At 36.8% G+C, this 17221-nt stretch overlaps 1 protein-coding gene across 1 annotated transcript in view; it reads right to left on the reverse strand.

The window, feature by feature from the left end:
• Nucleotides 1-538: 538 nt before the first annotated feature.
• LOC136813355 (uncharacterized) overlaps nucleotides 539-17221 on the reverse strand; it is a 28360-nt gene continuing 11677 nt past the window's right edge. Inside the window, exons 2-6 of the mRNA XM_067069866.1 lie at nucleotides 12961-14240; nucleotides 11950-12375; nucleotides 10173-10607; nucleotides 1679-2338; nucleotides 539-1135 (exon numbers count right to left, since the gene is read on the reverse strand). Of these exons, the coding sequence (XP_066925967.1) occupies nucleotides 1011-1135; nucleotides 1679-2338; nucleotides 10173-10607; nucleotides 11950-12375; nucleotides 12961-14233 (2919 nt within the window). The 5' untranslated portion in view covers nucleotides 14234-14240 and the 3' untranslated portion in view covers nucleotides 539-1010. The remainder of the gene's footprint in view (nucleotides 1136-1678; nucleotides 2339-10172; nucleotides 10608-11949; nucleotides 12376-12960; nucleotides 14241-17221) is intronic.

Here is a 17221-nt window from a genome sequence, read left to right on the forward strand (position 1 = left end):
GGGCTCATCGCCCTGTTTTTAAAAAAGTGTTTTACAATTGGGCCTTCCACTTTCAACACGTACACTGAAGTTGAACCCAGTGCTTTAGCACGTTACAGTTTTCAAATAGCACCTATTACCGAAATGGTCTAATTCGAAACGAAAACTTGGGTGGTGTAAGGAGATTTCCGATCCGTCTATCTGAACTTACTAAATTTCACGATCAGACGTAGTAAATAAAACAAAAGCGACGCGAGTGCAGAATGAACTTTGAGACAAATTTAGTTCCCTATAAAAATAATTTTTAACATAACCAGCTTCTAGAGTTACAAAACAAATTATATTTGGAGAATAAATTGATGAAGATTGAAATAACTTCACTGCCATACTTACCCACTTACAAAGAAAATTTGACCTCTAAATATAGTAGGTGTCCCTACTCCTGAAATAAATTTTAATTGCCTGATTACATATGGCTTACATATTATGGGGGTTATGGGGTTAGCTTCTGTATTTCAAATTAACAAAGTCATAAAATTTTGTAAGCACAAAGAAGGCTTAACAGGAAGGTAATTAAAATCGAAGTTAGTTAAAAGTGGTAAAACAAAAGGGCAGATGGAAAAGAGCCGTCTACTCATAATAATTGTCCCGAAAAAATTGTCGCGAAAAGAACATCCATTTCTATTTATTAACACCCCTTCCGTTAACAAATTTGACTTGAAACACCACGCCTTAGTCATTCTTCCCTTAAAACAATCCCGAAGGTTTAAAACTTTTATATAGATAACTAAAATCTCTAGTAAAATTATGAATAAAAAACATCAAAGTAACCGAATCGTTATCTTAAATCTCTAACTGTTTGATGAAATTTTCCAGTTTCGCAAACTATAATGTCGGTATTTATTTGCTAATAAAATAATTTCCTTGTTCTTTGATAATATTTTCACACAAGCGATGGTCCCAGTGGGCACACAACGTTGTTTCAACGTCCATTTAACGTCCGTAACGTTCCATTTTTAATGATTAGAACTTTAACCAATGTAAAAATTTGATCCTCCCATCACCATCTGGCATAGTCGAGATTCGTCGACATTTTCATATTTTTCATTTTCACAATGCGCCCGCAATGGAGCAATCCTTAACTCTTCTTCCGTGGCTGAAAGTAAAAAATAGTCAATCAATATTACCGATTATCGGAACATATTTTTCAACAATCCGCATGCCGCTCTCTCACAAATCAGGTAGAATTGGAAAATATTTCCCAAAAGATGTTGTTACCTGGTGCAGGTAAAACAAGTGTCAAGATGGTGGAGAAACAAAGAAAAAAATGCGCATGCGTTTGTTTTACACGTTTTTTATAAGAATATACTTTATAAGAATATTCATGATGAAATTGGGCGAAAAATTAAGAATGTCCTAAGAATTGCCATCATGAAATTTCTATTTTGATCTTCTTGTGACCGTAACTTTCTTAATTTACACAAAAAATTTCAGTAATTTCAAGGTTTTGCCACCTTGAAATAGTATTATTTCTAGAAATTGCAATAAATCCTCTTTGGTATTGTATTATTAAAGTATGGCTTTAAAATTGACGAATATAAGAAAGCCTTAAGAATATTTTAAGATGATTTTTCCGAAAAAGTTAAGAATTTTCATGCTAGAATGGAAAAAGACCATTCTTATAAAAAAAAGCGTGTACCTCTTCTTCCATAAACTTCAACTTCGCACAAAGCTATAGGCACGTATGGTCTTGTTTGATCAAGCCTCACAATATCACCAAAAACATCTTTCTTGGTTTTAATTTCTTTGGCGATTACATCATGCATGATTCCTGTATCACCAAATGGTACTTCATATGGTTTACCATTGATGGGTGTACCATCTTTCGAAACAGAAACTAGCTCTATTGAGCTTAAAACAGTTATTGTTACATTCGATAAATCATTTGTACAGCAGTCGACACGGTTGTATATGATAACGGATTCGATTTTTGCAATTGAGATCAATTGAACTTGCCAAAAGCTTTTTGGATCACGACTAACATCTATTAAACTATTACCTGGAATTTGCATTCCTGGCCTTGGCAGCATACGGTCTGACGGTATCCGGACTTTTTCATAGACGGGCCTGGGATGACCACGGCCTTTTTCATACACATGCTTAAGATAACGACGGCCTTTTTCATACACAGGCCTGGGATAAGGCCGGTGTCCGTCAGAAAAAGATACGGATATTAGCCCTTGCAAGTTGCCCATGTCACAGTTCAGGTTGTCTCCATCAACTGCATGTGAGCTGAGACGGCTGCTTGATGCTTTTGTTTTACCATGTAAAGCCAAATTTTCTCTGTTTTGAACATCAACTATAAAAAAAATTGTATTCTCTTTGTTGTTTGGAAAAATATGAATTGATCAATGATTAGAATACAGATAGTTTACCGTCCAGAAAAATGATTGATGCTTTCAGATAAAGTTATCCCGGCTGAGTTCATTTCTTGGGCGCGGGGTAGCTATGAAAAAGGAGAGTAAGGGGATGTGCTGCCCTTATGTAATGGTGCCCTTTTTGGATCGTCAAAATCCCACTAAAGGGCGTAAAAATTACAAATTCCAGTCGTTTTAACCCCCCCCTAAGGGTTGTATAACTGCAATTGCGTTTTTAAGCCTTCGAACCCTAAATTTCTAGTGAAATAGTCAAATTAAGGGTAGAGATGACGGAGGATTTTATAAATAATTTTTGTGCCTCAATACAGGGTAACGGAAGAAAAAGAAAGGAGAGTCATCTATCAAAATCGGTCCATTCCTCGTCAAGACATACCATTTTTGAGGTTTAGTATATGGCCCCCAGAATGTAGGTGGTCTCCAACATGAGAATTCTGACCTATAGATTAGTCGTAAGAAGATGATTTTGATTATCTTTAGTAGGTTAGAATTCCTTTTTTAAGAAAAAACATGTTTTTAGTGGTCTAAAACATATATGAAGAAGCTATATTTACTTCTGAATCAAAAAAGTTTGCAACAAAATTTGCCAAAAACTCTCTCTAGCTCTTTAGACATTGAAAATAAGTTCCGACAATACCACAACAAGTTCCAACGAACTTTAAAAAACGATAAAAAACACTGATACAACGCTAACATTTCACTGACAAAACGTCTAATTTATATAAGCTGTCGAAAGAAGACCACAACGTGCTTCTGAATAATACCGTCACGTCAACGTACAAAAAAGTCAACAAGAATGTTCACCATAAGATCATCTCAACCGGTAAAACAATCGTAAAAGACATGAAAGTTTTCGACATAATGCTTATAAATGGCGAGAACGAGGCTTTCATAACCCTCAAATATCACAAGAATAACTTCGAAAACAATCCAAAGGTACGCTTATTAAATCCAACCAAAAACGAGATCGGCCGTATCGCAAAATCGATCCTCGATAGGGTCAACAACGAACTTAAAGCCCATAAAGAACATAAACCAATGGAAGAACACCGATGAGGTTATCGAATGGTTCAAAGCAAAACATGATAAAAAGAACCACAAATTCATAGTGTTTGACATAAAAGACTTATCCGTCAATCTCTAAAGATCTTGTATCCAGCGCTATCGAATTCGCTAAAACCATCACTACTCTGTCAGCAAAAGACGTTAGAATTATCAACCACGCACGAAAATCTCCTTGTTTCAGCGACGACTCCGCTTGGATGAAAAAAAATGGTAACCTGTTTGACGTAACCATGGGTGCGTTCGACGGCGCTGAAGTTTGTGAGCTAGTTGGAATCTACCTACAGCATAAATTAAGTGAAACCATGGATTTATCATAGAACTCTGGATAAACATCAAATAAAACAGTGTAGAGCGACCATTGTATTTCCATTGTTTCAGAAAACAATCAATGTTCTAGCTTTGTCCGCAAAGGACAACTGTCATGGCAGCTCGAAGGTCCCTGATTTTGAAAAATGATTAATAATCCCATTTCTAAAAAGTCCTGTAACTTCTTGTTTTTGTATATTTACCGGATGCAACTTTGAAAATGAAAGCAAAAAAGCTTAACGAATACATTTATGAAATTAAATGTGAAAAAAACTTCATCAAACAAGAAAAATTGAGTGAAAAGCCTAGAATGACGCTGAAAATAAAGTTGGCAATATCTGTCCAATTTTTTCCCGGGAAGAGCTAGGATTGACATATGTTAGACTAGAGTATCTTGGCTTCATAGTGATATGGAAATCTTTTGGAGGCACGCGGTGGCACGGTGGTTTTGGCGAGGTGGAAGTTTGAAATTTTCTGGTGTCAACATTCAATTTCTTATACATAGCATGTTTGTCGCATCTTTCTCGCAGCATGAAACGTCATAACGACATATCATTAGCAATGAGTTTGATGCATTTGACTCTCTTGAGAGATCTTTAAGTCTCATTTGGGAATTGTATAGCTGTGTTTTGATGAAAAATGCAATAAAAAAATTTACGAAAAATTATTAGTGAATGGAGGAGGGTGAACAATAATGTCATTACTGCGGACAAGGCTAGAACATGAGAAATCAATGAAAAACCAGCTCGTTGTGTATCCAGAGTTCTATGATAAATCCATGGTGAAACGTACGACATTAAGAACATTTTGGGACTCTACCGTGACGATAGTCTTTCAGTTTTCAGAAATGTTAATGGCAACAAATCCGAACAAATCAAAAAGGATCTGCAGTCGAAGCTCCGTGAATACGGGGACGGGCTGGAAATTTTGATTGAATGCAACAAGAAAGTTGCTAACTACCCGGACGTTACGTTCAATTTGAATGACGGAAGTTTCAAGCCGTACTCAAAACCAGACAACAAGATTCAAAACATTAACAAACAGTCAAACCATTCACCGAAAGTGATCAAGCAAATTCGGAAAACTAACGAACAAAGACTGTCTAACCATTCATCGAACGAGCACTTATTCAACCAAGCTAAAATGCCGTATGATAAGGCACTGAAAGATAGTGGTTACAACATCCAGCTATCCTACATTCCTACCATCGCAAATAACAATCGTACAAATAACCGTAAGCGTAAAATCACTTGGTTCAACCCTCCCCGTACAACCAGAACGTCGAAACCAAAGTTGCACGAAGGTTTCTGCAACTCATAGATAAGCACTTTCCAAAACACCACAGACTCAACAAAATATTCAACCACAATACTGTCAAAGTCAGCTATAGTTGCACCAAAAACATGAAGAACATATTACAGAGTCACAATAAAAACATCCTGAAAAACGAAGCAAACGAGAACGTAGACAACCGAATGTGTAACTGCAGGGTAAAAACCAACTGTCCCCTGAACGGATCGTGTTTAGTTGAGCGATCAGTATACCAAGCCACGGTGACATGCGAGAAAGAAACAGATTACGACGAGAAGTTTTATATCGGACTTGTCGAACCTGCTTTCAAAAAACGTTTCGCAAACCACAAGTCTTCTTTCGCAAACCGCCACTACGAAAAAGAGACGGAATTGTCAAAAGAAGTTTGGAGGTTAAAACGAAAAAACCCATCACCAAAGATCGCATGGAAAACCATCCGACAGTGCCACCGTTCAACCGTTCGTCACTGAAATGCTCACTTTGTCTCGCAGAGAAACTTGAAATCGCTACATTTCCGAACCCTGACAAGCTTTTTAATTCTAGGAAGGAACTGATTTCAAAATGACGTCACGTGAAGAAGTTCACTTTAAAAGTTCACGACACTAAGGACTAAAATGACGTCAATTTTTGACGAAGACCCTGCAATGTTATTTTTTTGTAAGAGCAATCCGTTGCAATTTTATTTTCAACTGAGGTTTGTTTGTAAAAACATGAAACTGCCAGTATTGAAACAAAAGATTTCATTACTTCTACTACGAAAATAAGTTATAAAGGTAGGGTATAGAAAGCTTTCTATACCTAATACAACCTATCCGAAAATGCAGGTGTTTTTATATCACGAGAAGTTGAATGAAACATAAACCATATCAAAGTCAACCAACATTTTGGGAGCCCTTGAATAAGCATTCATAGAACTGAGAATTCTGAAGATGGGTAATAGCTAAAAACTGCGAAATTATTTCGCTACCAACTTACATTTCATAGATTGCAACAGAGAATCAACTTATATGCAATAATACTTGCTGAATCAGCAAAAGCAGCAAAACCTGTCATTTCCGTGGAACATATAGGAAAAAAATAACTTTGAAGCCTCATATCTTTGAATTGAGCCAAGGTGAAATTTACACAGCATAATCCAAATCCAATTACTCTTGTCTGCTTGATTGTAGGGGGGGGGGAGATAGTCCGGAAGAAAAGTCATAAAATGGGGGAGTCGTCTAAAAACAGCTAGGAAAATGAAGGTTTTGGCACTTTTTCAGGAGAACTTCATAATACGGGGGTCATTATAAAGTGATATTGGGGTGATTCTTTTCCCAAAAATTAGAAAATGATCCCCCTACAATTGAGCACACAAAAGTAGCATTAAAATTGTTTTCAAAAATTCAATAAAAGCGTCATTTCAACAAAACAGTCATTTTCAAAAAATTTATTATCCTTTTCGATTTGGACTTTGCATTATCGAAAATCCAGAAATCCTTCATGAAAGTTAACAATTTTTACATCAGTCAGATGGTATATTTATAAGAGAACAAGCACGTGTCAATGGTTTTTCACTCTAACAACACTGGACTATAGGTAGATCGACAATTTGGGGTCACAAACCTGCATTCTGACGGCCAAGTCTAACTGTGAGCATTCTACCTAGCAAGCTTATACTCACGACCTTTCAAATTACAATTCCAGACTATGGTCAAAATTTTGTATCCATATCTGAAATATATCTCGAGAAATCATAAAAATAGCTGACCTACATATTAGGGGCCATGAAAAACAATCTGCCTTCAAGTGACTAAAAAAGATTGTTGATGCTGAAACTTTTGAAAGAAGTTTTGGGAAAAAAAGTAGAAACATTTTTGTAAAATATCTTTTCCTGTGAGTTTGAGAGAGTTTTCAAGTTTAACCCTATTAGCCCCTAGGGGGTGGAATCTACCACACCGCTGTTATTTCCTTTATATCTCAGCAAAAAAAAAATTTGAAACGATTTGAAACTTTCTGACTTTTAATAAATCTTATTAGGGAGTAAGTGTACGAATTTTTGTGATTATAGACACTCTAGTTTAGGTTTTATGAACTTATTGTGAAATACACCGTAAAACCCAGCTAAAATCCAATAAAACTCAAAAATTTCAAACGGTCATAATTTTTGAGCTACCTAGACAATTAAAATCTAACTTTAACAGATGATAGATATTAAAAACCCTAATAAGAAATTGTTAGCAAAACTTTTATTAAATGATGACGTCTTCATTTATGACGTCATCAATTTTTGGAAATTTCACTGATTTTCAGCATTGATTTTAACAATAAAAAAACATTTCAAAATAAAAACCCGGCGTTTAATTGAAAGAGTAACTATTTATCTTTTAGAATCTGAATTAAGAACCTGAATATCTCAACCCGTTTGATTCTGAGATCATTTTTTCTAAACCATACTTTTCGCCTAATTTTCCGACAGGTGGAAATTTTAGGATGACTTCATCAACTTTTGGATGACGTCATGAAATTTTTTTTATTCCAGGAAGTTTGTTTCATAATTGGGAACATCTGTACCAATTTTTATGATCATAGCACTTCTAGATCAAAAATAATTGAGCGTGGTAGATTCCACCCCCCTAGGGGCTACAGCAATCAAAACAGGTCGAGGTTAATAGGGTTAACCGACATATTGGGGGAGCATATACTGTAGAATGTAGACGCTTCTTTAGAATGATTTTTAATTAACCCTTTCAAGTATACAATGCCATTTTGTACTTCAAATTATGAAGGCAAGTTACTGAATGTAATGTTTTAACTCGTTAACCAAAAAATGAATAAACAATCGAGGAAACGATATCGGTTTTAAATTTTTACGTTAAATTTCACAAGATTCACGAGAATTCAGGTTTTTCCTCGATTTTAGTTCCTCTATGGGTCTGTTTAAGTTTTAGGATCCCAGTACCAAGATTCAGGTGGCGCAATCATGCAAGCCTAGTATTCCCGGAGTTTATTTACGTCTGTTATTTTATTTCTAGAGTCAAACTATTTTGAGTCTGCTAAGTGACGTGCCCTACGTGCCCACGTGCCCTCGAAACTTTGACGTGCCCGCGTGCTCACGTGCCCAAAATTTTGACGTGTCCTCAAATTTCCACATGCCCTCAATTTTTTGACGTGCCCTCAAATTTTGATATGCCCTCTATTTTTGACGTGCCCTCAAATTTTGACGTGCCCTCTATTTTTGATGTGCCCTCAAATTTTGACGTACCCTCTATGTTCGACGTGCCCTGAAATTTTGACGTGCCCTCTATTTTTGACGTGCCCTCTATTTTTGACGTGCCCTCTATTTTTGATGTGCACTCTATTTTTGACGTGCCTTCTATTTTTGACGTGCCCTCTATTTTTGATGTGCCCTCTATTTTCGACCTGCCCTTGATTTTTTGACGTGTCGTCTATTTTTTGACGTACCCTCTATTTTCGACGTGCCCTGAAATTTTGACGTGCCCTCTATTTTTGATGTGCCCTCTATTTTCGACCTGCCCTTGATTTTTTGACGTGTCGTCTATTTTTTGACGTACCCTCCCTTCACAGACATCATTTAGATTCCTCTCGACCGAATTAATTACAAAACCAAATAAATGAGCTTGTATTTCAATTTGCCGGTATTGAATTTTTATGGGCGGCCATTTCAATTTCAATGATTCACGATGATACGTTGTTAATGCGCACGAAAAAAAGTGGACTGAAAGTTTTTCATAGCGACGTGATGTTAGTTTTCAGCGATCTTTGGAGCTTCAGCGTGTCGCGTTAAGAAAAATCCACAGCTGTTATTCTGTTATCAGCTTACCTTTACGAAGACAGGTGCTCTTATTACGACTAAGCCTTTTTCACCCTCTTTTTATTTGCAAAACAGAACACATGATCTTTAATGAACATTTTGTGGATCCCTTTTTATTTACTTGTTACTAAAAGTGGTAACACGGGGTAACAGGGGGCAACACTAGGGTAACAGGGGATAACACTAGGGTAACACCAAGGTAACACCAAGGTAATACCAAAGTAACAGGGGGTAACACTCGGGTAACAGGGTAACAGATTGAAAATGGTGGCTCTGAGGGCGTTGTTACTAAAAGTGGTAACAGGGGGTAACACCTGGGTAACAGGGGGTAACATGGGGTAACAGGGGTAATACTGGGGTAACAGGGGAAGCTCTGGTTTAACAGGGTAACAGGTTGAAAATTTGAAAAGAAGAGTTTTTTGTAGGCACGTGGTGTTTTGACAAAATGCTGATACCCTGTTCTCATTTTTGACAAAAATATTTACAAAATCATAAAATATGATGCCTACCAGAACAAAAATACCAAAAGTTTTAAGCATACGGAATGTGATGACAGCAATGTGGCTGGATATAAAATGCCCCATGTTACCCTGGTGTTACCCGCTGTTACCCTGGTGTTACCACCTGTTACCCTAGTGTTATCCCCTGTTACCTGTGTTACCACTTTTAGTAACAACGCTTTATTTATTGCATGAGCTTAGAGATTAGTCTGGCACTTCGAAATATGAGGGCACGTCGAAATTTGAAGGCACGTCAAAAATCCAGGGTACGTCAAAATTTGAGGGCACGTAAAAAAATCGAGGGCACGTCAAAAAAATTTGGGCACGTGAGCACGCGAGCACGCGAGCACGTTAGGCACGCAGGCACGTCAATGTTTCGAGGGCACGTAGACACTGTACGTAAGTACGCGGGCACATCAGGGCACGTAAGCACGTCAAAAAATTGAGGGCACGTGGGTACGTAGGGCACGTCATTTAGCAGACTCAACTATTTTATGCTAGCTAGAGTGTGTCCGAAAAAATTGGAACAGAATTTGCATAGATTCAAATACTCAAATCTTCTATCCCAACGAGTTCGGAATAATTACAATAAGATGAAAATGTTTTGTTCAATTAAAAGGTATTCAATTCCCAAGCTATTTTAATAGGTTTTGGATAAAAGAAATCAAGTATTTGACATTACGAGTTACGAAGATTTTTCTTTTCATAAATTCTGTTCCATTTTTTCCAGACATTCGAAATAACAAAACCTAATTAATCACTTACATTGGTGCCCATAAACTTCAACTTCGCATAATCTCAACGGTTGATCTAAATATTTCATATCAATACGAACAACCTCGCCATATGCCTCCTCTCCACACTTGACATTGTTGAAAGGGAATTCGCGGGCTAAATCGTACACATGTCTACACAAGGAAATCTTTCCGTCCGAATTGATGACTGTAATATCAAAATGTGATAACGAACTGTCACCGCATCCGTATATAAAAACATTTTCAACATGATACGATGTTGATAGCTGCACTTGCCACCAGATTTTTCCGTCAGGAGATTGTGAAACCATTGTGCTTGTGCATACCGTGTTGTTTGAACAATCAGCTTTGTTACCATCTACAGCTTTGGAACTTGGGAAATTGGATAGGGTAGAGGATTGCCTTGTTAAACCGTTTAATGCAAGGTTCCTACCATAAGATTCGACTGAAAAATAAATATAGTATTTGTCCATAGACGATGTTGTTCATTAATCTCAAGTTTGCAGCTGAGACAAGAAAGGCTGTAACTTTTCATTCGAATCATATTGCGATTTTGTGCTCGTTGAAAAGACATTCGTGAGTGGAACATGATGAAAAAAAAAAATTGAAAAAGACTTGAAAAATGAAAATGAAAAATGAAGAAGAAAAAAATCATTTTCTTGTAGAATTGTAAATACCATTTTCACAGGAGTGATTCTTCAATCTTCATCGCTGTGAAAAAACTTTTCAAAAATATTCACTCAATCAACAGAGATCAAACAAAAAAAAAAAAAAAAACAATTGTCAATTAACCAATATTATTATATACCCGTAGGCAAAAACAGCCATTGAATAATTCCTGATCTACCACGGTAGATTTTTTTTTTAATTTTCTTTTCGAAATTTGATTTTTTGTCACGAATGACTTTAATGACTTAAGTCATTAAAAAACAGTTAGAAAGAAAAACATTCGAATGTTCGATTCGTGTGAATCTCACTACAAAATAGAAAATTTATGTCTTGTTTTACGATAAAACATATATTCAATAGGTTTACGTTGGTTATTGGATTTATTAACCCTGATGAATATTACGTCACCTCTGGTACATAAATCTCAATAACCAACTTTTACCTATTGAATATCTGCTTAGTAAACTTTGCTTGATATCTTTTGATCAACTGGACATTTGTGAAATATTTTTTCACAGTGATGATGATCTAAGATTGAGGAATCACTCCTGTGGAAATGGTAATTATAACCACGATTCTACAAGAAGTTTTTTTCTTCTTCATTTTCATTTTTTTCAATTTTCTATATTAGATAATATTCCACTCGTAGATATCTTTTCAACGCGAGTTTATAACCACAACTTGATTCGAATTCTATCAAAAGTTGCAGCATTTTTTTATCTCAGCTGAGATAAGGTTTAGTCTTTAGAAACATGCATAAAGAAATTTTCGTCCGACCTATAAGGTTTTCTCCAGCAAAAAAAAAGAAAAAAAAGCAAACAAAGTCGGGCCAATAGATTAAATCTAGCATTTTCATTGCTTTCGGAAAGCGGGGTGAAGAAAAGTAGGCGGTAAAAGTTCCATCTTTTAAACCGGCCAAGTCTCATGCGGTATAAAGAATGGTTTTCCTTGCTTTACCTAGCTCAGCTGACACACAACGTTGTTTCAACGTCCATATAACGTTCATAACGTTAGATGAACGTTAAAACAACGTTGTGTGCGAGCTGGGAAGTCACTGACCTTGCCATTCAGCACCCACAGTAGCTAGCAGAAATCAAATACAGAAAGCTTTCACTAACCTTTTTGTCCATAAACCATAACTTCACATAAATTCAGCTGTCCGTGGACTTGCTTTTCAAGCTTGACTTTATTTCCTATTGCACCAAAATTGCACGTAACTCGTATCATTTTACGAGATACGCTTATGTCTCCGGTATTTGCACAAAAATGTGGTTTGTTGTCTTTATCATAAACGTAAATATCAGTATGTGAAAGTGAGTTTGCATGGGCGTAAGGGTTGTAATTACCAACATAAAGAATGATGTATCTGACATCGTAAGCTTTGTCCAGTGTGACAGTCCAAGATGGATTCTGTTGCAGACCTGTGTTCGTACTCTGGTGACCCTGAGGAAAGCATTTGTCATGTTTTCCATCGACGGCAAGATTGCTACCGCTTTTTTGGCCTGATTGAGAAGTCCGTCGACCCAAAGCGAGATTTGGCGGACCTGTAGATGAGAGTTTCATTGGTAAACTTTGCTTTGACGTTACAAACCCTCACACGGAAAGATTTTTTAAAAATTTGAAAAATCACCCCGATATGGGTTAGGTACAGGCTTAGATTGCACGGTACCAAGTGCAATATGGATATTTTTCGTCCTATTCAACGGCGGTTACAGAAGATGCTCAAAATTAATGAAAGTTATTTTTTATGAAAGTTAGACTTTATTAGTAAACAGCCAAGGCTCTAATTATTTAGGACAATAGGTCTTAACATTGTTACCAACTCAAAATAAATTGATAATAATGGGCTTTTCCAGAAAAAAATCGTGCACCCCCTGTTGAGGAGGTCCATTTCCGTTCCAAGGGGTAGGTAGGGTTTGAAATGCAGTGGAATTCCATAGGGGTAGACAAAAATAAGCGGAATTCCATGGGGCTAAGGTTTGATAATCTTTAAAAACTCGGAATTCCTGAGAGGTAGGATCCTAAAATTGTCTGGAATTCCAAGAGGGTAGAGCGTCAATGGTTGGACCTCCTCAACAGGGGGTGCACGGTTTTTTTCCGATAGCCTAATAATAATTATTATGTGTTACCTGCGATTGAAAGGAGCTCTTTTTGAGCGTCGACTGCGAATTGCTCCCACAATTGAACTTGAGACATTACAGTCGCTTGCCAATATTTTTGAACAAGTGATAATGTTTGTTTCCAATAAACATCCTCGTGTTTGTACAGCATGTCTTCTGCGTTAATTCCAAGCCATTTTTTGAAATCATGCCATTGACCATTTGGCCGAATGTGTGCTCGATATTCACACAACTCATGAGGTAAAGCATCAGCGAACATTTGACATTCACATGCGCGTTCCCTGTCGACAACTTTTTTCTCACTAAAAAAGTCTTTTGCTTTTTTGGTTTCCTTCATTTCTTTACAATGCATTGTCTTCTTACAGAGATTCTTTGATTGTGCACCATAAAAGTTGAGTATAGCGTTGTTGACTTCGTGAGCATATTTAATAAGTTCTTGTGACACTGTGATGCTTTTTTTCAAATAAGCGATGTATTCGTCCCATTTGCCTCTTTCGTTTTTGAAACTGCCCCTTACTGAGCGCAAAACGAGTAATGTTAAAAAGGAATAATCTCGGAATGCAGGAAATTGCATTTCCAATTCCTTCAACTGTTCCCGGCTTACTGTCCCCTTCTGTAATTGATTCTTGAATATCATAAATTTGGCTCTTTCGCTTCGAATAGCTAAGTATGCTCTTTTTTGGCATTGGTTCACTTCAGTTTCCTCATGATAATGGTGAAGACAGGCCGACCATTTCGGCATCAACGTCTGGTACTCTCTTTTTAACATGATGGCTCTGGACTCGATAATTTTACCATCAACATAGCCTTTCATTTCGCTCATCCTGTTATTGACGTCTTCTGCAAACTCCTCAAAAGCTTTATTAGTAGCATCAAGAATATCCTGAGCACTTGGTTCACCTCCAAGATAAGACAAGATTCCACTGACAAACCACATGGTCGATGCCATCTTTGAAGCAGTATTAAAAAGTTTTTGAATGTTTTTTATTTTGGAAGACCCTTCTCCAATGAAACCTGTAAGTCCTGCAATAAATCCTGTTCCTTGGGTACCTGCTGAAAAACCACTGAGGACTTCGTTTTCTTCAAGTGTAGCTTTGGGAGCCTTAATTTGTTGGATCGTTTGTATACCACCACCGGGGACGTATGGCTTTGGATTACAATATATAGTAGAGCCAATAAATTTACCATGATAAAGGTCCCCCCAAATGTACGGTGATTTGTATGCATCTGCGCATGGGCAACACATACAAAGAATGACACCAATGAAGATCAGCTTTTCCATTATTGCACTGTATGGAAGATCGAATGAATTGATTAGAATTAAACCTTTAAGTGCCAGGGTTTACTTTTTAGGTTTTGGGATGACGAGTTATTAAGTCATCGGCACTTAAAGGGTTAAAAGAATCATATAGATAGCTCAACCCAGCTGCCACACAACGTTGTTTTAACGTTCATCTAACGTCCATCGAAAAAAAAATTCCAGTGGACACATTTCATCGCTAAATATTTTTTGTCTTAGAATCAAAATTAATTCCGAATAATTGGCGATAGAAAATGAAAACGTTTTCAATGCGTTTGCGGTTTGCGTTTGTTTTTAATAAATTTGTATTTTGTGTTACCATGGAGATAAGTTAAGATACATCTTTTTTGAACACATTTCTTTTAACACTTTTCTGTCGGCCCCAGCTACTTTCGTTCAATTTGGAAAGATATTTTTTTGGCTGCCCTAATTATTTTTGAGGACCTAATTAAAAAATCTGGCACACTGAAAAGATAAAGCATGAAAAGAGCTTTGCAACAAACCCAAACATATTAAGAAGCTCGGAAGCTGAGATAATTGCATCTGAAGTTGGAAGTTCTAAAAAACTAACGGAAAGAGTTAAATACAAAACTTATTTTCATGATCGCCGAAATATTTCGTAAATATTTATTTTTTAGATGGACATTGTGAACACGTGCTTGCGATAAAGAATTCGCGACAAGAAATTTATTCATTGCAAACTATTTGCAATAGCTTAATTTCAGTGGACAAGCAGCTTTATTGTTTAACCCTTCGTGCATCTTTCTATTTTTTTTATATGCAGAGCATCTTGAGGGGCATGTTACCCCCCCCCCTCGGATCTCAAGATTGACAAGTGCTATGAACTTGAAATTTTCACCAGTGACAGATATTGACAAATGAAGATAATTTACAGGTCGGCCACCTGTTTAGTTGGTATTTTACAGACCAGAATGCTAAATTAGCTACTAGAATGAATTATCCAATTGGCTTGGTACTTTTCGTTGAAATTGCGTGTATTTGCCAAATCCAATCAGAGTAAACCGAAAAAAAATAGTTCCAGGGTGGTATTTGGTACTTTACAGACTGGTCTGTAAAATACACACCCCCCTTTTCCGGAACTCAAGGACTTGAACTTTTCACCAGTGATAGGTCTTGACCATCTAAGACAATGTGCAAAATTTCAAGTCGGCCACCTGTGCGGTTGGTATTTTACAGACCGGTCAGTATTTTACCTTAAATGCTCACCTTCTGCATAACTAATGGTCCGATTTTGCTAAAATTTTGAGAGCAAGTTTCCATTATCAATACCTACCACTGATCAAATTTCAAGTCAATAGCATTTTCCAATCTTGAGATATAAAAATTTAGGACTAATTTAGGCAAAAAAGGCAAATTTGGGCCGGTCTGTAAAATACACGCCTATGGCAGGTGGGCAAAATTGACCCTTAGTCCGGGAGAATTTCTGGCTTTTTTTAGGGAACCCAAAATTTGCGTACAAATGGAATTTTTTGATTGAAATGTATTCATTAGGTCCCTAGGAGTGAAAAACCGCCGAGTGCCACTTTGCACACTTTGTCTTCAAACATAGGTATATTATATACCATTGGAAAGTATTTTTCAAGCAACTTTTTTGCTTACAAGAAAGTCTGAAAATGTACTTAATGTGAGTAAAACACGATGGAAGGTGTCAAAATGACGTCATCGTTTTCCCAAAATTTGACATTTGCTCTAAACTATTGAATGTTATATACCGTTGGAAAGGATTTTTCATGCTAAAGCACTTATTTGCTTACAAAATAGTTTGAAAATTTACTCAATGTGAGTAAAAAACAGAAGAAGCTATATATAATTGACGTCATAATTTTTACTTCTGAAAAATGCAAGTGTTAGGCATCACTGAACATTGTTAACCGATTACTTTTTCAAAGCGGGCTACACGGCTTTTTGCGCAATGCAATTGGTACTTTTTGTATGACGACGGGCCTAGACTGTCCAGAGTTGCCCGTCGTTAGGAAAATTCATTGTGATGTCACTTTTTCAAAGGAAAATGAACAATGCGTTGACATCATTTCTCTCATTTTTTTATTTCTGTGGTCAGAAATTATAACAATTTTTATCTCTTTTCGCATATTTTTTTTCGCTTTATTTTGCTATTTTTCCTGGATAAAGCGCTAAAAATCAATCGAAGCTGAAGGAAACGGTTAACAAATACAATAATGACCGGTTATTTTCGGGCTGTGCTGAAAATATTGCCCTTGGTCAACGCAACATCGCTTTATTTTGCTATTTTTCCTGGATAAAGCGCTAAAAATCAATCGAAGCTGAAGGAAACGGTTAACAAATACAATAATGACCGGTTATTTTCGCGTTGTACTGAAAATATTGCCCTTGGTCAACGCAACAGCGTTACTTGACCTCGGGCAATATTCCTCAGTACAGCCCTCACCAACCGGTCATTATTGTATTACTACTACACTACTACTTTGACACTCAATGTTCCACTCCTAGGATTACAAGCTTCCTTCTATCATAGCATGAAAGTATCTAAGTATCATATAAGTATATGTTATCAATCGTTTACAAAGGGAGCAGACATCATTACAACTGAGTATCGTAAATTGGGAAGAGGGACGAAATTCCCCCATCAAATTTGTATGTCATAATACTGAGGACATTTTTGTCTTGCTAACATCATCCTGTCCATAAATACTCAGTGCGATCAACAATTCTTATGAAATCCTTTTCAGATACTCATCAAAATCAACCAAAGAAATAAGAAGCAAGCCGAAATTGTGACGTCAGCAATTCCTGGGCATCTGGTTGCGTAATTTTTCTATACATATGACAGCCATGCCATACTAAACACTATCACTACCCTTACACGGACGGGTTATTGATTACCTAGACAATCTGATCATCTATCTCCATACATCCCTGTCTGCCATCAGGGTTTCGCGTTCAGTGATTTCGATTTCAGTGGTTTTACAG

Source organism: Clytia hemisphaerica, unplaced genomic scaffold, assembly GCF_902728285.1.
Source record: "Clytia hemisphaerica strain Z4C2 unplaced genomic scaffold, Clytia hemisphaerica genome assembly, whole genome shotgun sequence".
NCBI lineage: Eukaryota > Metazoa > Cnidaria > Hydrozoa > Leptothecata > Clytiidae > Clytia > Clytia hemisphaerica.